Here is a 24,373-nt window from a genome sequence, read left to right on the forward strand (position 1 = left end):
ATGAAGAATATTCTGCTCTACCCTATGCGGATGAGGAAGATCCAGATCCAGATCCAGAAATGCCAAAGATGGTGATATCAACTCCAATACGCAAACAGTCATTGGGCGCACGTCGTGGTGTCGAACTGCAACATTTGAGAGTGGTCAATGAAGTGGAACAGACAGCTCCGGTTCCATCGCCGCCACCTGCATCGTCATCATCATCATCGCCAGAGGCAGAGCATTTCAGTCATGGCCTGAGACGCAATTCAATCTCATTGCCTTCGGGCATCAATGCCTTGGATTTGGAGGCACTACGTCTACGGCATCAAATGCAGGCTCAGGATCCCCTTCACGAAGAGCACAGTCAAACAGACAGTGTAAGTTTTTTGCTTTTTCGATTCATTATTGTTGTTGTTTATATGAACGCATAAACTCGTTTGACAAAAAAACAACAACATAAAATTAAAATTCGTATATTTGCTAATTAAGTGTATATTCAGTTATCTCTGCCCCCAAAGTCTCTCTTGTGTGTGTGTGTGTGTGTATGTGTCTTACTGAGAATCCCCTGCCAAAAATAATTTTAACACTAATTGACTTAGTCGAAATTCAAACAGAGAGGTGAAAATGCAAATGGAAATTAATGAAATTTCAAATTATTATTTAACATGTGACCAAAAAAATCAACAAACAATAGCTATATAGTTTTTATAGATTAATCACATGATTTTTAACAATCGCTAAGGGAAATTTTGTCGGAAAGTGGGTTAGGGTATATAAAAGTAAATGACATTTGATTACCGAAACTAAAGTGATGGAAAAAAAAAACCCTAAAGACAACGTAATTACAGTAATAACTCTAAAGCCAGTTTTCAATATTTATTAGAATATAATAAATTATATATTTTATTTTATGTGCAATTTAGTTGAGTAACTTATTAATATACATACATATACATATATCGATTTGAATGAGTCTATTTGCCATAAATTGTAGTTTTTTACAAACCTTTTTCTTAGATAAATTTTAAAATTAAGTGTCAAATTGATTCCTTTTTGGATATTTTTTGTTAGAACGCATTTCAAAGTACAAATACATCGTAAGTTGCTATATATCATAAAGTGATCTCATGTGAAGTCATTGATTTGCCTTTTTGGCTGAATAACTTTTAACTAATTGCTAGTTTATGACAGAATTTTGCCACATCATCAACAATTGAATGTGATTTCGGTGATTTCTGTGATTTTTGTATTCATGTGCTAGAAACCAAAATCGCAAACCGAAAACATCTTAGCCACAAAACACAATTATTAACGTATCTATTTACTTGCTTTGACAGCTTTTGTGGGCTATTTTGAGTATTTGCCGTCGCCTTGTTTGCATTCGAGAGATCAAGTGTAATATATAACTTAACGCTAATTATGGATGTGCCAATTGCTGTGCGGGAGCGGGTGTATAAAGATTACGGGGCGTATGTGTGATGGTTGATACTTTAGGTTCAGCCCTCTTCTCTCAATAGCTCTTAATCGCTCTCTCTCTCTCCCTCTGTCTCGATTGTTTTTTTATTGCCTGACATAAGGAGGCAAAAAGTTAAAATTATTCATTGCCTACTATTGGGCGCTAGATTATTTTGCTTTGCGCTTAAATTCTCGAAAATTGAAAATTGTTTTTAAACTACAAAAAAAACATAATTGTTGTTGTTATTGTTGTAATTGTTTATCAAGTCAAGAGAAAATAAATATTGTTTTCGTTTCACTGACTTGTTCAATTTGCTCTTTGTATAAATGAAAGATAAGAATTTCTAATATGTTTGCCAAGATTGTGATAAGCTCTAGCTAAATCCAAATCTTAATTTTTGTCGGCGATTAGCTTTAGCAAATTGTTTATTTAATTTACAACAGGATATTTAGTTGAATTGACTGTAGACTAGAGCTAGCCATCTCTGTTTAAAATTGTGTGTGAGAATCATTGTAATTAAACACTCACATACAAAAAACTCACTCCGAACTCAGTCAGCCACTCACTCATTTGACTCGGCGATTGAGTTTGAGTACTGAAACGAAGCGCAAAATATGCCTCGAACAGTTCTAGTTAATACACAATATTCCAGACAGCCACAAGATCGGCACACGGAATCAACCAATAATTGGGACTCTCTCTCTCCCCCTCACTCTATGTGATTGTGATTGCGTGTGATTAAAGTGTTTAATATTTTCGTTTTTCGTGTGGTAAACAAAACAAAGAAAACACGAGCTTAGGTCAAGTACAATGACTCGATTTACATTGCACAGTGTGCCAATTGGCAAGAAGGAGCAAACACTAATGGACACAACAACACCTGAGGATATAGTCGTTATCAATTCCACATCATCATCATCATCATCGTCGTCCTCGTCCTCTACATTCGAGTTTCCCTCAAAGGCTAAGGCAGGTACCTAAAACAGTCAAACTACAGACATATATCCGGAAAAGAAATCTTTAGAAAACTCATTAAGGGTTACATAGAACTCTATTTTCTATTAGAACGCATTTGAATGCGGTTTCTCGATAACTGTGATTCGTGGTTTAATTGAATGTGAAAAATTCAAACAATTTGAGCGAAAACAAAAATTCTCATATGTGTGCTAATTGTACGTGTTTTGTAGAATGTGTAATGAAGTGCCAAAAGCCGTCATTATACATATGTTCCAAGTTATAAATAATCGAATTGAAATGTGTGTGTGCCTTTGGTGTGATGGATGTAATAAGTTTTTTGTATTAACTTTTTACAGATTGTCGATGAAATGACTTCCAGCATCGGGACACCGGCCACAACAGCGGTCAATACACCGGATAAAGGTGTCAGTCTAACGGCCATTAATTTTAATCGAACTCCTGACAGCCATGATGATGACGACGACGATGACGATGACGATGAGTTTGGCAATGTCAAGAAGCCGGTTTATCGGTAAGTTTGATCAATCAAAGAAGCAAATTCCATTCCATTCAGAAGCCCACTCAAGTATGTATAGGTCAACATGTAATTAATTTAATTAATTTTTAAGTCGCTGACTTTAACGACTTTAACCGCACGCCAATTGCAGTCATTTTCTATGGTGTGTGCCGACTTTCATTCGAAACGAAACGAAATGAAAAATGAAACGAAATAAAATCGTGCTTTGCGGTTTTAATATGGGATTTTTAGTTGCCCCCTTCCTCTAGATATTGACTTTTACATAATTACATGGAATACATAGTAAACTAGTTAGTTAAAACCTAAGTTATTCAAGCGATTTTCTTTCTTAAAACCTGTGGAATTTCCAATCAGTGCGAGGGCGGGCCATAAACTTAACAATACTTATACTTATACTTGAAACTCCATGTAACGCAACAGTAAAAGAGATAGACACACAACGTGCGAGAAAGTGAGATAGAAAGCCTTATACATATAGAGTTAAAGAGAGCCACTATAAGATCTTTAATTTTTAATGGTAATTTGCACACATTATTTCATTTATTATTATAATCTCAAAACTATTTCTACTTATAATGACTTTTTCATCTACTAAACGGAAACTAAACAAGCTTAGATGTTTAGAAAAAACGTTTATGAATTAGCACTTCTTTTAAAATTTGTTAAATTTGCCACTAAAATAAATCTGAATTATACAAAAAATAACAATTAAAGGCAAATTTGAACCCATTTGAAAATTTATCAAAGAAAATATAACTCAATATTTACAATTTCTAAACTAAAAGTAAACTTTTGCCAATTCAACAGTTTATGAGAAATCCCAAATACAATTATCTCAATTTTTGAATCAAACTTTTCCCTCTTAAGTTGATATTTTGAAAACTTTCAGTTGAAATATTACGAATTTTTGAGCTTTAAATTTCCCCAAGCATAGCTTAAAGCGTTTAGCTGGAGAAATTGGGGGTGGAATGGCTTTAAAAGTTTTTCAATTTCTTAAAAAAATTAAAATATAGCTTTTTGCATTAATAATGTTGTGTGTGTGTGTGTGTGTGTGTGTGTGTGTGTGTAAGTCGAGTAATCTTGGTTGCTTAAGCGAATTTACAGAAATAACTGAGAGTCCAACTAATTTTGAACGAGGCACAGTGGCTCAATTGGCAAAAATTCTTAGCATTAATGTTAAAATTTTTAAATCTTTGTTTTCTTACAAAAATTTACTAAATTAATTACCTATAATTTTTCATATAATTGGCCCAGAATCCAACTAAGCCAAGTAAAAGCTCTTTCTTTTTAAATTTTCCCATTTTCATTGCATATCTGTAAAAGTTGTGAAATTTTCCTTTGCGTTTAAGGTACTCCCTTTTTAGTAGGCGTGGCAGTCTATTGAAAATGGTTTCTTGTTTTCATTCGAAATAATTCGAATTTGTTTGGATAGTTGTCACTGTGCGAGAATGATAAGTAAATCAGAGGCAACTTAAAAAGAAAAACGACGCGACAATAACGAGGTTGTTGCTCATTGCCACAGAGAGATACAGATACAGATACATCTACAGATACAGATACTTACCCTCTTACATGTAGATGGATATGAGATACATTTGATTAAGGCAGCTCAGTGAACGATTGTGATTAGGCGTGATAACAAGTGAATGAAACGCTTAGGAATCTGACAATTGTTGAGTTTGATAATTGTATTGGCCAAATATTGTAAATATTGTGAGTTCCAGTTTCGTATATATGTATTTTTTTTGGTGTTATATAAACAAGACAAATTCGGATGGGATTCCAGCTTGAGCAGTAGATAAGACAGAGAGCAGCGATAAGAAGTTTTTTTTTTTTCTCGTGGCCATGCGATCGTAAAGCCATCATAATTCAAATAAAATAATAATAATAAAAAAAAACTCAAAATAAAGAAAATTGCTGATCGTAAATAATTATACGAGTATAGGCTTGTCTGCCAGTTTGGCATGTGAGAATCTGTTTTCCGAAAATTTATATGCCCTTATCTTGGAATCATAAATCGTTGTTACCTTTTGTCTCTCTCCCTCACTCTCCCGCTATCTGTCTCTCTTGTTCCAGTGATCGTTTTCGCAGCCGGCGACGTGCCTCGATTGCCCCCTGCCCGCTCTACGCCTCAACAGTAAGGAGATGTTGGCCAGCGATTTCGATACCCACAGTCTCGCTAGCAATCAGGCATCCATAACGAGTGTCAACTCGTTGGCCAGCTTATTGCGCGAGAAGATGCAGGCATTCCCCCAGTTGATTCGCAAAAAGAAGCGAGAGACCAAGGACTATAAAATCAAGATATTTGTCATTATCATGTTTTTCATCATCATATTTTTGGTAAGTATCTTGTCACCACTTAATGGAAAATGCATTGGATTTGGCTTTTCCTCAATCATTTATTAATTTCTTATTCAGACCAAATATAAATATTAACCCTTAAAATTTAGTTACAATCGATCGAAATGTAGAAATTTACACAATTTGAAAATTTTATATCATCCGTAAAGACCCTTCGTGTGTTTTCAATGGTCTCCTTTACAAACAAATTAGAGCAACCAATGGGAGACGATATTGGTTGCCCTTCGCTCGGGCTTCGAAGGGACTAGAAGGCCGACTGGGCCCTATGCTTCCCCTCGCGCTTGCGCCTAATCACTCTCGAGAAATTATAAGAGATCTTCCGACCCACTACAGTATTCCGCGACGTCAATCGACAAAGTCGATACAACATTTGGGCTCTGGCAACCATCATATTGGTTAGCGAAGCACGACTTGTCGCAAGACGAGATGGCATCCGAGTAGGTCCCCACACTTCGTCGAGCCATGGCGAGTATCCATGAACTTCCTGGATAGCGAAATCAAGTTTCGAGCGAATCGAGTGAAAATTCATTAGTTCGTACGGCATTTTTGTATCCTCGTAGAAATCCTAGAAGCGATTTGCTAAAAAACTGGCAACTAAAATTAGATGTGGAAGGGATTTCGAAAAGTAATAAGTAGTAACTTACTTGTAGTATATAGATCAAGTCCCTGTGAAACTCTTGAACAAGCCTTAACTTGTGAAGTTAATGCAAAATCCTCGAACAAGTTATCCTTTTCTTGCGACAGTTAACTTCTTAGTTAGTTTACCTTATGTGACGAAAGCCTTCAAAAATTATCGAACAACTCTCTCAAACTCCTTGCGAAACCCTCGAACAAGCCTTTCACCTGCTTGTGATAGTGAGAAATCGCTGCAAAGTCCTGGAGCAGGTTTTATCTTTTGTAACCAAGTATTTGGTAAACTTTAACTTACTTGTGATTGTGATCAAATCCTTGCCAAATCCTTGAACAATTTACTTTGTGAAATACTTTTAAAAAGTTCTAAACAATTTCTTATTTACACATGTGTTCAACGGATGAAAACTGAATATGAATTGAAATCTCTCTGGCCTCAGTTAGGTATATCGATTCTGAGAAATGGGCCAGGCCAACTAGATTCAAAAAGTTTTTAAGCAAACATTCGCAACGCCAACTCGATTGAAAATTATCAAATGAATGTTTCAAACTTGCCAAATATCTGAGAGACAAGTTTTCCTAAGGTTGGGAGATAGAATTTAAAGTAATTCAAAGTAAAAAATTTGATTCATAGTTTAAAGTGCTAATTTTTGATTGTCTTTGCAGATCGGCTATGCCTATATAGCCTATCATCAGCAAGTGCTAACCCGTAGCTATTTCCAGAAGATCAAATTCAATTCGAAGGATCGGATATTTCGCATACTGAATCACGAGGACAAGGAGGTGATCTCTGGCCATTTGGGGGGTTACTCTGGGCAGTGACACAGCGCCATTCCATTGCCTGGACGAGCACAGACGTCGCGATGGCAGCGTGTGCATCGAATGGAATGGCATAGCCCGTTTGCATATGAATTTCCAGGACAAGGATGTGTTCCGTTGCTATACACTGCAATGGCAGGCTCTGACACCCGGTCTGCTGCCCACCGATTGCTATGAACTGAAGCGTGACAATGGCCTGTGGTTCGGCGGTGGCATCACCAAGGGCCAGGAATGGTCGCTGAGCTATGCGAATTTCGATTTCAAGCCTTATGCCAGTGGCGATAGCAAAGTCCATCAATTTGGCAATGGGGTGAAGAGGTACTTCATCAATTCGATAGGTGTGGCCATGCAGGTAAGCGAAGGGACTCCCCTCCAGCTGGGCATCAATCGGACGGAGAATCAATTCTGCCTACGGGCAGCCAACGATGAGTTCACCTTTGTGAATCGTTTGACCGAATTGCCGCAATTGGACTACAAGATCTGCACCACCGAGGACATGCGCAGCCTGCACATGCTGATGACCCAGCAGAGTCTGTGGGACGGTCTGAAGGAGCAGGATATAAAAGTGCTGCACTCGCTGCTCGAGGAGCCAGTGTGGCGCATACCAACACAGGAGCGAGCCGATTCCCTGAACGAAACGACCATTTGTGATTACTCGGAGAGTGCCATTGCCATCGGATTGGGGCATGTGGTGATCAACGAGTTCTGGCAGGAGAATATTGGCGACTTCACGGTGGATCGTTCGCGGTTTCCCAATCTTAAGGACACCATCGATGTGCTGCATCGTCGTGGCTTCAAGGTGGTCTTCACAATCCAGCCATTCATCAGCACGGACAGCGAGAACTTTAAGGATGCGGTTAGTCGCAAGTTGCTCATCTACGAACGCCACTCGGAGCGCAGTATTCCAGCCCTGACGCGCTACAAGAGCAGCTCAAGTGCCGGGGTATTGGATATAACCAACAATGCCTCCGTTCCTTGGCTGCTGGAGAAGTTGCAGCGCCTCAAGGATGAGTATGGTGTCAAGTCATTCTACTTGGACCTCGGCACGGGCTACAATCTGCCGCACTACTATCAATGTCGCCAACCCCTGGACAATCCCGATATGTATGCCCGTCTCCTGACAGCAAGTCTGGAGAGTGCCGGCCTCATGGCCGTCTCCACGGCCAGTGTGGTGCCCAAACCGCCTACATTCCTCAGTACGCCTCCGGCCAATGCCACCTGGGAGGGGTTGCGTGAAACTCTGGCGGCTGTGCTCAATTATGGCATCATTGGCTATCCATTTGTCCTGCCTGGGGCCATTGGCGGCGATTATTTGCTAGAGCGTTCGCTCTCGAAAATGATATCGTTCTATTCCCTCGGCCAGCCGCCGTTGCCCGATCAGGAGCTCTTCATACGTTGGCTCCAATTGGCCACATTTCTGCCGGCCATGCAGTTCAGTCATCTGCCCAGCGAGTACAACAGCGAACTGGTCAATCGGGTGGCCCAAGAGCTGAAGGATGTGCGGCAAACTGTGGTCATTGCTCTGCTCAAAAAGTATCTCAGTCCATCGATGAACGAGGGCTTGCCCTTGGTAAGACCCCCTCTGGATGCTGGATCCCCATGATCCAGCCTGTCTCATTGTCAGCGATGAGTTCTCTGTGGGCGAGGAGCTAATTGTGGCGCCCATTCTCGATGCGGGACGTGAGGAGCGTGAAGGTAATTAACCCACCCCCCCGGATTCCACCTATGTACCTCTCAAAGAGATTTAATGGTTTACTTTTCTTTCAGTTTATCTGCCCCAGGGCGTTTGGAAAGATGGCATCGATGGCTCCCTTCGAAAGGGCAGTCGTTGGATGCATGGCTATCGAGTGCCCAAAGATAAAATTGCCTATTTCCGCAAAATGCCCGATAATACACGTTTTTAGCCATCCCCCCGCCCACCTGGCCCCAGTCTACAGTCATGTGATATGATTAAACGCCAATAAGAACATTATTATCTATCTATGTATCTATCTATATCTTTCTATATATAAAGTAGATGCTCCTGAGTTGAAACTTTCAGAACTTTGAAACAGAGAAATTTATTTATTTATCTAAATGCTTTGAATCTTGGACATCTTTTACAAAAAGGAGTAGAATATTTTGAGTAACTGCCCTTAAAATCTATTCAATTGGTCAAATTACTTGAATTACAGTCATAATTCCCTTAAGTGAACTTCTATATAATGCTTTTAAAACAAAGATATAGTTTTCTGATTCAAAAACATAATGTCCCCATTTGAAATTTCTGAATTGAATTCTTTTTTGAAACAATTTAAACACAAATCGAACTCCTAAAATATTCCTTTATGGTCGTCCTTAATGGTTTTGATAGCCAAAAAGGATAGACTAAAGGATTCTATAGTCTCTTCAATCATCACAGATTTCGTAAAAAGAAAATCGACACAAAGATTGAGTTTTTTTTTTTTATATTATTTATTTATATTGGCATAAAAACACGTTCAGAAATTGAAATTTTTCAGAAATATTAGAATTAGCCGAAATGTTTCTAATTTGCGAGCGTCTACTGTATATATATATTATATTCTATCAACTACTTACGATAAGCTAAAAATTAAAATGTAAATTAAGTTAAATTTTCATGTTTTTTTTTTTTTTTTTGTTGATTTAAGTACAACTTGGTCATTGCTCGACTATCAAAATGCTTAATTGTTAAATAAATACGATTGTTTGTTTAAATAAATAACGCGATCACCGATAAGGATCACTTGTGATCACTCCCGATTGCGACAATCGGGCAGCGTTGATTCGCAGGGTTCCGTTTCGGGTGGCCTGGTCAATTGATCGCACTGGGTATCGGCCACAACAACATCCTGCTGATCGAGACAGACAATGGATCGACGCCGCTGGGGCCTGGCGTCCGGCTGACGGCAAGTGACTGGACAGAATTGCCATGGACCTGGCCACCAGTGTGCCGGGCATTGTTGCTCGGCGCAGGATCTTGTCTGACGTAAAGGACGCTTGTTTTTCGCCAGAGTCCAGCAGGGTAGCTTATCGCTCAGTACTGCAAAAAGAGAGAGAGAGAGAGAGAGAGAGGGGGCGAGAAATGTGTAAGCAAACATCCTTGAGGGGAGAGAGAGAAATGGATTTTACCCTTGCCATTCTCTTGGCATATGGGATCACGATGCTGTAGACCACCGCCACAGGTGGCCGAGCAGGTTGTCCAGTTGCCCAAACGCCAGGCATACTGATGATGCTGCGGATGATGATGTCCCCCGGCAGCACTGACATTGAATGCCGGCAAAGTGAACTCATAGTAGATGCCTGCATTACTCTCATTGCCCCGTACAATTGCCTACCAAAAGGAAAGAGAGTCAAATAAACAAATGGAATCGGGAATACGGTCATCGAACATACATATATGGCTATGGCATGCTGAATGGGCTGAGGTATTTTGATTGTCTCTTGCTCATCAATACGATCGTATAGACTTTCCGCTTCGGCAATCACATATTCACCGGGCATGGAGATCAGACTATCGCCATTCAAATAGAACTTCTCCCCGCCCTCAGAGCGTCCGATGGCCAGAAAATGTGGTGAATTGACCAGCTCTTTGATCACAATGTGACGGGAGCGTGCTGGAATGCTAACTATCTCGACATAGGAGCCATCGGGCACCTGGAAAGGCTCCGCATAGATCTCCTTTATCGGCTTACACTGATCGCCAGCACCGCCGCAGATACCGCAACGATCGTCCTGCATGTCCGAGTCAACGATCCAATCGCAACCAACTTTCTGAATGAAATGCTTGTTTAATTCATCGCCAATCGTGATTTATCACATGCAATGATGACCTTACCTTGCAGATGCCATCGATGCACATGTTATTGGTGCCCAGAGTGCACGGTGTACCATCGAGTACGGTGCCACCCCAATTGGCTATGATCGTGTCATCGACATCGCTGCAAAACAATCGGCAAGGATTATCTGTAAACGAAGTGATGGGTTGGTGAGTTTAGAGAGAGACAGAGAGAGATTCCTTTCCACTTACTTTTATCGAAGAAGGGCAACCATTTGTATGTGCCACCTTGATAGGTGACATTATCATAGCTCGCACATTGCTGGGCCCGGAAACTGGGCTCCTCACTTGGACATGATCTCTTGCGACAGATTTTATAGCGTTTGCGTTCGCCTATGCAAAAGACACCGCCATTGGCCGGGACAGGTGAGTCGCATTCCCGCTGCTGGGTAGATACCCCACCGCCGCAGCTTCGCGAGCATTCGCTCCACTCGCTCCAGTTGCCCCAGCCCCCATTGATGGCCTGCAGCTCCTCGCGGCGCACACATTTGCCGTTCTGGCACCATTTGTTTCTGCCACAACTTGTCCCCGGAGCCGTTGGTCGCATATTCGTCACGCATTCGCCATTGACGCGACACCACAGGGTCGAGCAGAATTCATGCGGAGCCGAACAGGCCCCCACATCACTATCATTCGTCAGATTGAATTGCATCCGACACTGGCCCTTGGCATTGTAGCGAGCGCCTGGCAACTCGCCCGTATAATTGTACTCGTCCAACGGAGTCGGCGAGTCATCGAGACACTCGCCCAGTCCCTGACTACGGAAGAGTAGACAAAATAAATAAGAGTTTTCTTTCTGTGTGTTTTGATTGTTGTCTGATTGCTCCACTCACTCGAGAAAGTGTGTGATGTACTTTCGGCTGCAGTTCGACCAGCAAACCTGCAGGGTATCGGCTCCAAAAGTCGGAGTCATTATGTGCACTATGGGACCGACTCGCGGATGGCAACCAATTTTCGCCGTATCATGGAACATGCCGAAACTGCAAGGACCAAGAATCAAAAAAAAAAAAAAAAATAAGAACGAACTAGTGACTCTTGGAAAAAATGAACCTTAAACCTCTCTGACATATTTATAAGTATCTGTATAGGTTTTAGATCAGAGATTGGATATACTCAAGAGTAGACTTTAGACAACTTTTAGAATAAAGTTAGGAATAGACTTTAAAACAGGCTTTAAAATAGACTCTAGAATAGATTTTACAATAGACTTTAAATTAGATTTTAGAATGACTCTAAGAATAAGCTTTAGAAAAGACTTTAGAATTGAATTTTATACTTTACAATAGAATTATTGGAATAGACTTTGGAATAGACTGCCGAATAGAATGAACAATTAGACCTAATCGCTAGAAGTTGGATAATCCAATGATCTTAATAAGGATTCAAATGATATTTTTCAAAAGTCAATCTTCGGAATACAAATGATCATCTTCTTCTGAACATACACGATACGATAATAAGAAGATCGGATGACAACATATTCACATTATATAATTTTGATAAATCTCATGAGAAGTTCAGAGTCTAGACGGGTAATCAGGGGGAGGTCTCTTAACTAGTGCAATGCAGCCTTGTTGCCTCCTCCCTTAAAGCATAGTAAGCCCCCTTATCCACAACCCACCTCCTTCCCACACACACACACACACACATACACAGATTACTCGTATTATTATTACTGCAAATGACAAAACAATTTATGCCAAACTGTGCGACATATTCGGAACGCGAGTCAAAAACCTGATTATTACAATATATGAGAATATATGCATTTGTATTTGTATTTGTGTATGTGTGTGTGTGTGTGTGTGTGGAAGTAGTTTTCTTGTTAATTCAAAACAAACAACCAAATTGAATAGATGGAATATCTGTAAACAAAACAAAATCAATGGCCACCACCAGCACCTGACGCTAATGCCCGACGCCGACTCTGACTCTGACGTGCTGATCGGATCTAGGTCCGATCGATCTAGCCAACTAAGCGATCTTACACAACGGCAACAAAAGGCAACAATTGATGCTGGGATGACGATTGAATTGAGTAGCCGGTTGAGTCAATCGAAACAGAAACATGCCAGACTGACGGGCACTTGGCTGAGCTTACATATAAGGCGTTTTACAAAAATCCACTTGACACGAACACGAAAACGAGATAAGCCTACGATGGAGTGCGGCAAAAAAAAAAATAATAATAAAAAAAAAAAACCTGACAATCTGACGGCCAGACGCGGCGTGAAACGATGCTGACAGCCAGCGGCTACCAAGCACTCACTCTCAATATGGGGATCCCACATACTTACTTACTTACATACATACTAACTACTCAATGTATTCAAAAGCTAGGGCTGGGGATCTAATAGAGAATAGAGATATTTACCTTAGAAACTACCTGATATATATATAACCAAGATCCAGAAGAAAGTAAAGTAGATTAGGGTAAAGTTTAAAAGAAAGCTCCTAAATTTCAAAACAGTTTTCGAATTAAGATTTCATTTTGTTTCTAATTTCTAAGTTTCTTGCAAACATTTCAAAAACTCATATTTGCCCTCTATTCTCTGTTCTGTTGATTGCGTTAACCAGTTGGGAACTATAAACAAAAAGCGCTGATTGTTGATAATAATATTAAACTTCTTAACATTGTTGATGTTTCTGGCTAAGCTGATCACTGATCAATGCTAAATAAACACTGATTAACATGGTGATGGGTATTAATGTTTATGATCCAGCCCTTGTTGTTGCGAAAAGTATATATACTTATATATATTACATATATCTCTTTACGCTTGACTAATTGAGTTTGAATGGAGCTGCAGTTGGTGGAGAGAAATGGTGGGATGGGGGGACAAGTAAGAGAGAGGGAACTGTGGGCGAAGGCGCGATTATTGTCAGAATACACACACACACGCACACACACAGAGCAAGTGTCGCTCACGTACGCAGGTGTCAAAGCATCCGTCGTGTCCACTTAACTGGCCACTGGAACTGCTGGTGGTGCTTTGATTCATTCATTAAACGAATTAAATTGGGCTGGAGACACACACACACACACACACACTGGAGCACACTCCACATGGAGGGGTGGAGAGGGGAGATGTGGGACATGCTTGTAGAGACATAAATCTTGCGTTGGCCGCCACCATAATCTGCCTGAACGCCACAGGTGGCCATTTGTCTGTAGCGGAAGCGCTGACGCTGACTTTTCAATTTGAATTTGGGATGTGGACCGAACTGGATGGAGATGTGGATGTGGATGTCGACTTACTTGTGGCCCAGTTCATGCGTTATTGTGTGGGAGAGCATGATGCCGTTGTCCTCATTGACGCTGCACGATTGCCTCGGTTTGCACATGCCGCCCACATTGGCCAATCCGAGTGTCCTAGAATGGAATGGAGAAGATACACATATAAGATCAGATGATCCATCCATCCCTAATCCCAGTGCCGGATTAGCCATCTTAACTTTGCTTACTTGCAATTGTTGCCGCAAATATTTTTACGGGTTATCAATATGGCCACATCATGATGATGCGGATCCATGTCATTGGCCTTATTGAGTTTGTGTTGCCAATTGCAGAAGCGATCCAAATTCTTTTGGGCATTCTGTGTGAGATTTAGCTCCTGTTCGGTCTCATCCTCGTCCAGCTGAATGATGCGTACGACGACAATTTCAATGGAATTGCCAATGCTTGGATCCTTGTACAGGGCCGATACCATATTCATAATGGTCAACAGATAGCGATTCAGATCCTTGTGGAAGGCCGTCATTGTGGCATCGGCCACAATCAGAGTCTCTACATGACGGGGACTGCTAATGGAGCGTCTGGAGCGTTGAGATTGGGTTTCGTATTTGAATTTCGTGTGCAAGTGCTGTCGATGACGTTGTCGTTGACGATGCTGATGATGCTGGCGATGGCGACGGATCTGACGTCCACCTTGGATTTTGACTTTGCCACGTGACTGCCATTCGAGGCGGGTTTCCACCGATCGTCGTGGCTCTCGAGTGCCACAATTGCCTTCTCCCTGATGATGATAATGATGTGGTAGATGATGGTAGTGATGATCCTTGCGTTTGTGCTGCTATTGCAAGAGTTCAGAAAGATACTTTACAAAAACAACAATATGTAGATGTGCTTACCTTTGGCCTAACCGAGGATCGTTGGAATACCACATGTGGATGGCCATTGATGGGATGTTCGGTATGCTGTTTGGATGGCTCAATAAAGTACTCATTGCTGGCCGTACGTATGTGACCCACCTGGCAAGGGAATCGAATGAACATGTTAAACAAAAGACTTAGGCAACAAACTTGCACACTCACCAATCCCCCACAGGTGGAAATGGCCACATTTGCCATCGGTTCGCCACGAACTTTGCCATGGAAATGGCAATTCAAATGCTTGTCAGACAGATGCGAGCGTGTTCTCAATTCCCGACGATGACGTTCCACCACCAAATGTGGCGATAGAAAATAATTGTGAGCTCTGACGGAATCGATGAGGAATTTAAAATTGGAAATCAAATCAACCCTCCCCTCTCTCGCTCTCTCTCTCTCTCTCTCTCTCTCTGTCTACTTACGTCAACTCCAAATGTAAAGTTCCATTGCTAAGCGGTATATGCATATGCAATTCTGGTTCTGGTTCCGTATCCGTTTCCGTTGCCGCTTCCCCATTCGTTTTGTAGTCCGTTTGTAGACTCCGTCTATGCCTATGCTTGCGATGATCATATGAATGGAAATAGCTCAACTTTTTGGTCATATAGACACCATTCGAATACACACGATGCGGTATTACGAGCTCGCCCTGGCCAGCCACCAGCTGATCGCTGTGAATGCCATACAGCTGAAAGTCGTTGCCAATTGGACTGGCAGCAGCACAAACAACGAACAGCCACAAACCGAGCAGCCTTGTGCTCGGCATTCTCTGTCTCTCGCTTCTGTCGTTTGTCTCCCGATAAACCGATTGGCCCAAAAACTAAAGCTCCTTTATCCGTTGTCCAGACGTTCAAGTGTCAGCAGCATGGCAGCGGCGATTGCATTATTGAATCCTGCGACCTGCAATCGGAAATGTTCAACTTATCAAATATCAATTGTACAAGGATTTCCAATGAGCTGAAGATGATGGGACTTAGCCATGATTCATTGCCAGTAGGTTTAACCTTTAAGGCTGTAGATGATGGGCTTGGTTTTGAGCTAATGAGCTTTTTGTTAATTTTACTAATGGAATTGCCAGCATTTATCATAAATTACAAATCATCAGAATCGTGATAAGATAGGGAGAGCGAAAGAGAGAGGGCGAACCGATTGAATAATTAAGTTGTCGTCTGGCTTAGATAATGTTCATGATGACTGCCGATCAAAGAGACACAAAGCTCTTTAAAGTCTAAATTTGAATCCCTCAAGTCTATACAAGCATTCCCCGATCCCCCCTTCCCTCATCCCATCCCATTTCCATCTTCAAGTCAAAGTCTACCCAAAACTTGGTTGTCTTTGAAGCGCCGCATTCAAATTATTTGCTTAATTTTATGGCCAGTATCTTTGTTTTTTTTGTTGTTTCTCTGAAATTTCAGCATTGTCTCCCGTGAGTGCTAAAAAAAAAAAATAAGAAAGAAAAAGAGGAACAAAAAATGCTAAAAGCAAATCACCTTTTATTTATGGTCTGGAAGTTAGTTTCTTTTGTTCACTATCCGTGTGTGTGTGTCTGTGTGTGTGTGTGTGTTGATCGCAAAGAAATTTATGGCATAATTCGGGTTTTTGGTTTTTCGTTTGGTTTTTTGCTTTTCAAGTCCTGTGTGTGTCACTTAAATTCAGTAGCCGCCCCATGGCCATTTCTTGTTGTCAGCAAACTGCCAATCAATTTTGTTGGCGCCAGACCGCAAATTGCTGGGCCAACAGCAGCAGCAACAGCAACAGCAACGGCAACAGCAACGACAACAGCAACCGCAGGGCAACACGGGCTTCTATTTTGAAACGAAATGTGCAAATTTGAAATTCAATCAGCCTTTTGGGATCGATCACCATCGATCCATACATAATCATGGCGCCAAAATGTTACACACACACACACACATGCACAAGATGATTAGGCAGATTTCATCATCTTCAATAATCGAAACTAAGGAAACGTTTAGTCATCGGAGGTAATCAGAAAGTTTTACTCATTGCCCTTAATCAAAGGTGAATCCTCATCGAGGGGGAATGAGAGACACCAAGATTTTACCTATATATAAGTATATATGCATATATACATTGATTCTGATCTGATCCATTTTGATGGCTTATAAAGTATAAAAGCAAATCGAGTTGCTTAACTTTTAATTTGAATTGAATTGTCATTGTCAGTTGAAAAGAGATAAAAAGAAGATTAAAAAACGTAAACTCTAAAATGTTTATAAGGTAAATATAATAATCAAGGAAATAAAGCATTTAACGGTTTTTAGTTTTAAGTTCTTAATCATCTCATCATCTCTTGCTCTCCCTTTTTTTCTCTCTTTCTCTCTTGGAAACCCATTTTTGGCTTATCAATTGAAAATAATATATATATGGATTAAGATTTGCTTAATTTTGAAGTTAATGTGGAATTTTAACCGATTTCGAATCCACATCCAGGGTCGGAATGGGCCCTACGCTTTTAGGGGCGACAGTCTGGGGATAACGACATATCTCCGCGCAGATCACCGGAGAAATGTACTGGGCGGAGATATGTCGCTATGCCGACAGTCTGAGCAAATTTTTCGAAATTTTTTAAAACTCTTAACTTTGCCTAACTGAAACTTTGTCAAATTTCAACCAATTTTCAAAAGTGAGATCTCATTTTAAAGCTTTTATGGCTAATTTTAGATTGAAATGTTAGTCAGGCCAATTAACATGTTAGTTTTTCAAGTTGGAACAAATAATCCCAAAGAACAGCCAAAATACTCCAATAAACCAAAATTTCATGAAGCTCTAATTTGGTCAATTTTTAAAGTATTTCAAAAATTCATGTCTTTATTTTCAAGTTGGAATATTCTCTTTCGATCTGCATTCAAATCTTGAGTACTAAATTTTTGGTGAATTTTCGCAAAAATTGTGATGTATACATCATGATTTTTTTCAAAAATCGGATAAAAATTAATTTTTCCAAATATCCAAACATTTAATGTCATTTCAAAATATGATAAATTTCCATTTGAATGATATATAACTTTTTGATATCGGTTGGAAATTGGCCGAAATATAGTCTGAGGAAAATATGTTTTCGAATCCTTTTTGTTCTAAATTGGATTTAAGGAGTCGTGAGTCTTAAGAATTCTTGAGTCATTGTCGAATTTAGTTTTCTCTTTGAATAATATTCGTGGTTCAGTTCCAGTTCAGTTCGAGTGTTGAAGTTTCCCAGGTTTGCCAGTTCTTCCAGTTCTGGCAGTTAATTTCAAAGATGCTAAATACAATTTAATTACAAATGTTGACGGCAAAACTTGAAAGCAAATCTAACTAACTATCTATCTGTCTATCTAGCTGCATATATCGCTGTGTGTGTGTGTGTGTGTGTGTACCTAGAATTAGCAAAAAAAAAAAAAAGAAACAAGAACATGAATAACAACAAATGGAGAATTAGCAAGCGCCACATTATCATAAATTCAACTCTATAGATTTGTTGTTGTTGTTGTTGTTGGTGTTGTTGCTGGTGTTGGTGCTATTCATTATGCTGCACTGCATCGGCTGACTGACTCTGGCTGGCAGGCGCCACTTTTAATTATCAATCAATCACAGTTGACGGCTCCCTCCATTAAATGTCAGGCAATTGATTGCATTTTCTTCTTTGATTTCCTTGCATTCAATTTTTTATTGATCATCATCATCATCATCATCATCATCATCATCGTCGTCGTCTTCGTCTTCGTCAGTAGTCGTTCTGGTTCGTTGCCCCCTTCGCCTTAAGCCTCAACCGCCCTCATCTCTTTTAACAAGGATCTTTAGTCTTTATGTCTTGTGTTTCCGTTTCCCCTCCCCCACACACACACACACACACACATGATCTCAGACCAACAAAATTTCTTTAAAGTTTAAACGATTTGTAATATTCATCGCATTTTTTTTTATAGTTTTGTTTTTGTTTTTAGTTATTTCTTTCTTTCTTTTTGTCTATTGTGGTTTTCCATTGGCTTTGGCGTTGGCGTTTTGTCAACAACTTGTGCGACAATTTATTAGCCACGTTTATTTTGTTTTGTTTTCGGTTTTTGTTGTTGTTGTGATCATAATCAGGAAGATCTTTCTCATAATAAGCATTCAAGCAGACAAATCTCAGCCAAAATCTCAATCTAAATCTTTTATGCAAATTTAGATGGAATTCCCTACAAGATGGAGCTCCGGAAATAGAGTTTAGTAAAGTTAAAATAACTAATAATAATAATAGAGAACAAACTCAACTTAACTCAAAGTATTCATTATGGCTTATTTTGAATTTCTTGATCAAAACTGATCCAACTTTAAGGTTCTTTGTAAGTTTCGAATATATTCAGTTTGTTCAAAAACATTGTAAACATCGAAAACTAAAACATTATAAGGGTATTAAAACTCGGATTAGGCCGACTTGGAGTCAAAAAAAGTTATTCCTAAACTTTTTTTAACCAAATTCCAATTAATTTTAAAAAGTTAGAAATCTAGAATAAATAATATACTAAACTAACTAATATACATACATACATATGTATATACGACTATGTATGTCTACATATATTCTAACTTGTTTCATCATTTTGGCCATTGAAGGAGCAGGGGAAGTATCTGCCCTCCAAATCGTCCTTAGATCTTGCAATTTGGCATTCATTTGACTAAACTTTTGTTGACATATTCCTTCTGTTTTCCTTTAAAGCTTTGTGATTCGTTTTAATATTAAAATTATACCATCTTAAGTTACGCATTCTGGCTGGAAAGTTCTCAAAAACTCTCGTATAGTTTGATCTTCTAATCCTTTTCAAAATAAATATCTTTGTGTTTCGAAAATGTCGAAAATTTTATAAAAATCAAAAGAATAAATTAATTGCTTAATTTTTAAAACTATTTTCGAACCAATATTAGAAATAAAATAAAGTACTTTATAAATTTAAAAAAAAGATCAAATTTATCTTTCTTTCATTTTATGAAAAATTCAATTAAATTGAAGATCGTTTAAAAAGTGAGAGAAAAATTTACAAATTGTTGGAACAAAAATGAGTATAGAAAAACTTTTACGAATGTGATCACAATTTGGAATGAACATGATTTGAATTTGAATTCAAATACATTCATCAATCAACAATGACGGAGAAGAGGCGACAAAGATGGATTTTCTCGAGTTGTTGTTGTTGTTTTTTGACAAATTTTTGTTAATGATGATATCATTTCTGGTAATAACAAAGACCAAATTTGTTTACCAACTTTTTTATTTTGTTATAGATCTCAATTGTTTTGATTCCTACATACATATATGTATGTCTTGGCATCTTCCCACTTTTTTTTTTGTTGGTAAGACACACACACACATTAACACACTCCAAGTCTGAGAGGTTGGCAAAAAAAAAAAAAACAAAGATTTCACTTCCAAAAGTAATTTGTACGCCTACCAGTCAAAGCAGAGACAGAGAGAGAGAGAGAGAGAGAGAGAGCGAGACAGAGACACAGATAGAGACCCTGTCAGACCCCAACAGACCTGAGAGCCCAGACCCCAGACTAGGCTAGCTTATTTCATTCATATCTTTTTCCATTCATGCGTTAAAGTTTCGTTAAGGAACACACACACACACACTCAGAGAGATAGAGAGAGAGAGACTCTGAGTTTGTTTTTGTTGTTTAATTTTTATGAATGAAATGAAACTTTTAACGTAAAGTCAGTCAGTCGCTTTGGTGTTTTTGAGTTTTGGGTTGGGTTTTTGGTTGGATTCACTCGGTTTGCTTGTAAAAACTTCACTCCAAAGTGTTGTTGTTGTTGTTGTTGTTGTTGCTGCTGTTGTTGTCGTCGTCGTCTTGAGGCATTTTTTAATTTCTTTAGTGTCGCTTCGACGCGTCGTTTGTATGTTGGCATGTGGGCCGAAATGAGAAAAAAAAAAATGAATTTTTATGGCAACATCGTTCGATTTATTATTTTATTTGACTTCCCCCAACCGGCATACACACACACCCCCGTCCACCGACCCCCATGCCCATGGCTCAATTTCTCTCTTTTTACTCCCCGTCAGATCATAAATTTTGCACGGGCTTTTTTTGTCTGATTTCTTCTTTAGTATCGTCTGCATATACATACATACATATATAGTTACACACACACACACACATACATATATCAAAATCATTTCTTCAATTTGGTTTCCCCTTCTAAGAGCTAAAATTTTTGACCTTTTTTGGGAATTGTTTGTGAAACTTTGTTATTGCTTCTTTTGAGAAGCTTTTCCGTTCCTCTTTATCTCTTCTCTTCTCTCTCTCTCTCTCTCGATCTCTCCAATTCTGAGATCACACAGGAAATTAGCTTGTATAACCGAAAACAGAGAAATAACAAAATCCTCAAAAAAAAAAAAAAACTGATTTCATTTTTCTCAAGAATCAAGGCAATAAATCTTAACAAAAATTGCTGTCTGCCTGAAAAAATACGTTTTGAAAAATGATAAGCATTGAAATAATAAAACTGAAAACAAAAACAAATCCATGTCTATTAGGTCTATTAAAATACATAAATCATAATGATTCCAAATGTGCAAATAAATGAAGGTGGATATAAAGGAGGATCAGATAACGACACAGATGAGATATATCTACTTTGATTCGTGTCAAACAGAATTTGTATTTATCGATCTGCATATGGATTATCTGATCCTCTAAGGCATGGCCACTGAGAGGGGGGGAGATGGGCGGGTTTCCCCCCGGGCCCGCAGTTTTCAGAAGGGCCCACGATACATAACAGTCGAAAATAGCGGATTTATTTGAAGTGAAGTAGGGGGCCCGAACATGGTTACCCCCGGGCCCTGATTTCCTCTCTGCGGCCCTGCTCTAAGGTTTACTCCTCCATATAAGCCTTAAGAGTGCCTTAAAATTGCATAACAACATTAATTCTGACAATTTTTTCATTTCAGTTCATTTGTTTATTCCCTAAACTTAAACAATTTTCAACAATTATTAACAATCGAATAAAAACTCGGGAAATTTCTAGTCTCAAAAACTCTTAACTTTGCGTAACTGAAACTTTGTCAAATTTCAACCGATTTTCGAAAGTGACATCTCATTTTGAAGCTTTTGTGCTTAATTTTAAATTGAAATGTTAGTCAGGCTTATTATCAAGTTAGTTTTTCAAATTGGAACAAACAAACCCAAATTTCATGAAGCTCTAATTTGGTCAATTTTTGAAGTATTTCAAAAATTCATGTCTTTATTTTCAAGTTGGAATATTCTCTTTCGATCTGCATTCAAATCTTGAGTACTAAATTTTTTGTGAATTTTCGCAAAAATTGTGATGTATACATCATGATTTTTTCCAAAAATCGGATAAAAATTAATTTTTCCAAATATCCAAACATTTAATGCCATTTAAAAATTTGATAAATTTCCGTTTAAATGATATATAACTTTTTGAAATCGGTTGGGAATTGACGAAAATATAGTCTGAGGAAAAATGTGACATAATGAAAAATTATTTGGAAAATTTCTCAAATATTCTCGAATAATCGTAACCTTGTGAATCTCTTAGTTAGCCATATTATGATTGATTTTTATCCGAATTTATGTATTTGTTTTCTTATTAGAAAGTGCTCCCTCACTTTTTCCCAAATGGATTCCAATTTGCTAAAATTTTTGCCAAAAGTCGTGATTTTTAGAAACAATTAAATTGAATCTAATTTTGTTAAACGTTTCAGTGTTTGGATGCCATTTTAACGTATACTAAAGTGCGATTAAACTAAACGGTTAACTATTATTTGTAATCGGTGAGATATCAGTCTATTAAGCCCTTGCTTAGCCTGGCTTAAATCGTTCTTATCAAAAGACAAAACAAAGAAATTTGATGGCACCCTTCCTTCAGATTCGTTATAACGATGTTTCACTGTATTTACCTGTACCTTATTCAATCAAATTTATCTGTTTGATAGATTCAAAAGTTTTGCATTGAATTAGATATGTAAAAGTGGTAAGAGATATATGTAAGAGCTAATACCAACTCCTAGTTGGTTATCCTTTTGGCATTTAATACTCCAATTTAAGTATATAATCTGATATTTCTCTTGATTATTGATTAATGTGATAATTGGGCCCAAACACTCACCTCAGCTAATGACGCCGCCGATTCCGATATCGAAATGGATCGGAAGATGACGATGGATGGAAGATGATGATGATGAAGCCCGCAAAAAAAAAAAAACACTCACACACGCAAAAACCAAAAAAACACACACACACAAAGTGTCAACCGCAAATAAAAAAATAAATAAAAAAAAAAAAACGCCGACGGCAACGGGCTACGGGTAAAGGGGGCAAAGGCAGCCGGGTGATGATAATGACGATGATGATGAAGACGACAGCAACGGCGGATGGAGATGATGTCAGGTAACAGACGAAAAACTGAATACAAAATGGTTTTGTTTTTTTTTTTATGTTTTGTTTTTTTTTTTTTTTTGTTTCAATAGTTTTGATCGATTTCACAAGTCGATCGATTGGATTTATTAACAATTTTCGTATTGATATACTTTTCGTTGGCACTATATGGACTTTTTGCCTTGTTTTTTTTTGGCGTTTTTGGCGCGTTGTGCAAAAACAAAATCAAATCAAAAAAAAAAGAGAAAAGAAACACAACAACAAAAAATGCACGAAAAGAATGCAATTGATCGGCTCAGATTACGTCGATTGCGGGTGCACACACGCACACACACACACCCTTAACACAAACACACGCGCGCGCGCATACACACACGCACACCTGCACACACACACACACACATACAGGCACAGGCACAGGCAACGGACGGGCCGGCGCAGTCGCCGTTCGAATTCAAACTAAATGAAAATTGCAAAGCGGCACTGGTTTTATTTGAAGGAAAGCATAGCACACGATTGGGGAGCCCAATACCCATAGCCGTGCTCATACCCATACCCATACCCATACCCATTCCCATACCCATACCCAGACATAGCCACACAGCCAAGAGTCAAGAGTCGAAGTCGAAGTCGAGCCGAAGCTGAGCGGAGCAGAGAGCCGATCCGAGTGAGATATTCTGTTGTTGTTGCTGCTGCTGCTGCTGCTGCTGCCAGCGGATGACGCCGACAACGCAAATGAATGGAAGTGGGTAAAAGATTTGATTGTGCAGATACGAGAGAGCCAGCCGGCTGGTGACTATGTCGTCGTCGTCGTCGTCGTTGTAGTCGTCATTGTGGCGTCGTCTAGTTGCCGAACCCAAAACTGCTTTATGATGACCCCCAGAGGCCCAAAGGAAATGATGTTGCCGCTGCTGACAGTGACCCTGTGGACTGGATCTGGTTGACCACTAAAACAAAAACAACACAAACTACTCTAGAGGCTCATCTAACTATGAAAGACAAGAGTGATCAGACAAGGAAAGGAAAGGGGAAGGCAAGGAAGTTCCAGAGAATCAATCACAATTTGCGATGATGTCAACTTTGGAACATTAAGAAGATTCGTAAAATTTCTTTCCATAGAAAGTCACACTCACACATAAACTTTTCAACTTATTAAAAAGTTCTAAGATTTCTATAGAAACTTTTCAATATTTTTTTAATTTAGTCATTGTTCCCTAGAAAATTCCCCCCATAAAATGAGCCTCCACCAGGGGCGGACTAACTCAGGGCA

At 39.1% G+C, this 24,373-nt stretch overlaps 2 protein-coding genes and 1 long non-coding RNA gene across 6 annotated transcripts; 1 reads left to right on the forward strand and 2 right to left on the reverse strand.

The window, feature by feature from the left end:
- The first annotated feature begins 4,529 nt into the window (after window positions 1–4,529).
- On the forward strand, window positions 4,530–9,483 carry LOC137586498 (myogenesis-regulating glycosidase). Its single transcript, XM_068302559.1, is given in 6 exon segments — window positions 4,530–4,646; window positions 5,010–5,273; window positions 6,591–6,725; window positions 6,727–8,319; window positions 8,321–8,438; window positions 8,511–9,483. Coding segments are annotated over 5 exon segments (2,178 nt in total). The 5' UTR covers window positions 4,530–4,646; window positions 5,010–5,078; the 3' UTR covers window positions 8,648–9,483.
- LOC137587066 (uncharacterized) lies at window positions 5,313–6,333 on the reverse strand. 3 transcript variants are annotated; one of them, XR_011033860.1, is made up of 3 exons: window positions 6,223–6,333; window positions 5,939–6,170; window positions 5,313–5,881 (listed from the first exon to the last, which is right to left on the reverse strand). It is a non-coding gene; the product is annotated as an uncharacterized lncRNA (long non-coding RNA). The 3 variants fall into 3 exon arrangements; XR_011033858.1 differs by having other exon boundaries at window positions 5,313–5,888; XR_011033859.1 differs by having other exon boundaries at window positions 5,313–5,888; window positions 5,939–6,160; window positions 6,223–6,331.
- Window positions 9,340–23,543, reverse strand: AdamTS-B (ADAM metallopeptidase with thrombospondin type 1 motif B). Of its 2 annotated transcripts, none has more exons than XM_068302558.1 (12): window positions 22,835–23,543; window positions 15,153–15,627; window positions 14,896–15,058; window positions 14,713–14,832; window positions 14,047–14,651; window positions 13,841–13,954; window positions 11,415–11,561; window positions 10,774–11,339; window positions 10,582–10,709; window positions 10,140–10,517; window positions 9,876–10,077; window positions 9,340–9,786 (listed from the first exon to the last, which is right to left on the reverse strand). In XM_068302558.1, the coding sequence occupies exons 2-12, from the start codon at window positions 15,491–15,493 to the stop codon at window positions 9,497–9,499; spliced, it is 3,054 nt and encodes a 1,017-aa protein (XP_068158659.1). In that variant the 5' UTR covers window positions 15,494–15,627; window positions 22,835–23,543; the 3' UTR covers window positions 9,340–9,496. The 2 variants fall into 2 exon arrangements, with proteins under 2 accessions (XP_068158659.1, XP_068158658.1); XM_068302557.1 differs by having other exon boundaries at window positions 14,047–14,654.
- Between the last annotated feature and the right edge of the window lie 830 nt (window positions 23,544–24,373).

This window comes from Drosophila tropicalis, unplaced genomic scaffold (assembly GCF_018151085.1).
Source record: "Drosophila tropicalis isolate 14030-0801.00 unplaced genomic scaffold, ASM1815108v1 contig_158, whole genome shotgun sequence".
Lineage (NCBI taxonomy): Eukaryota > Metazoa > Arthropoda > Insecta > Diptera > Drosophilidae > Drosophila > Drosophila tropicalis.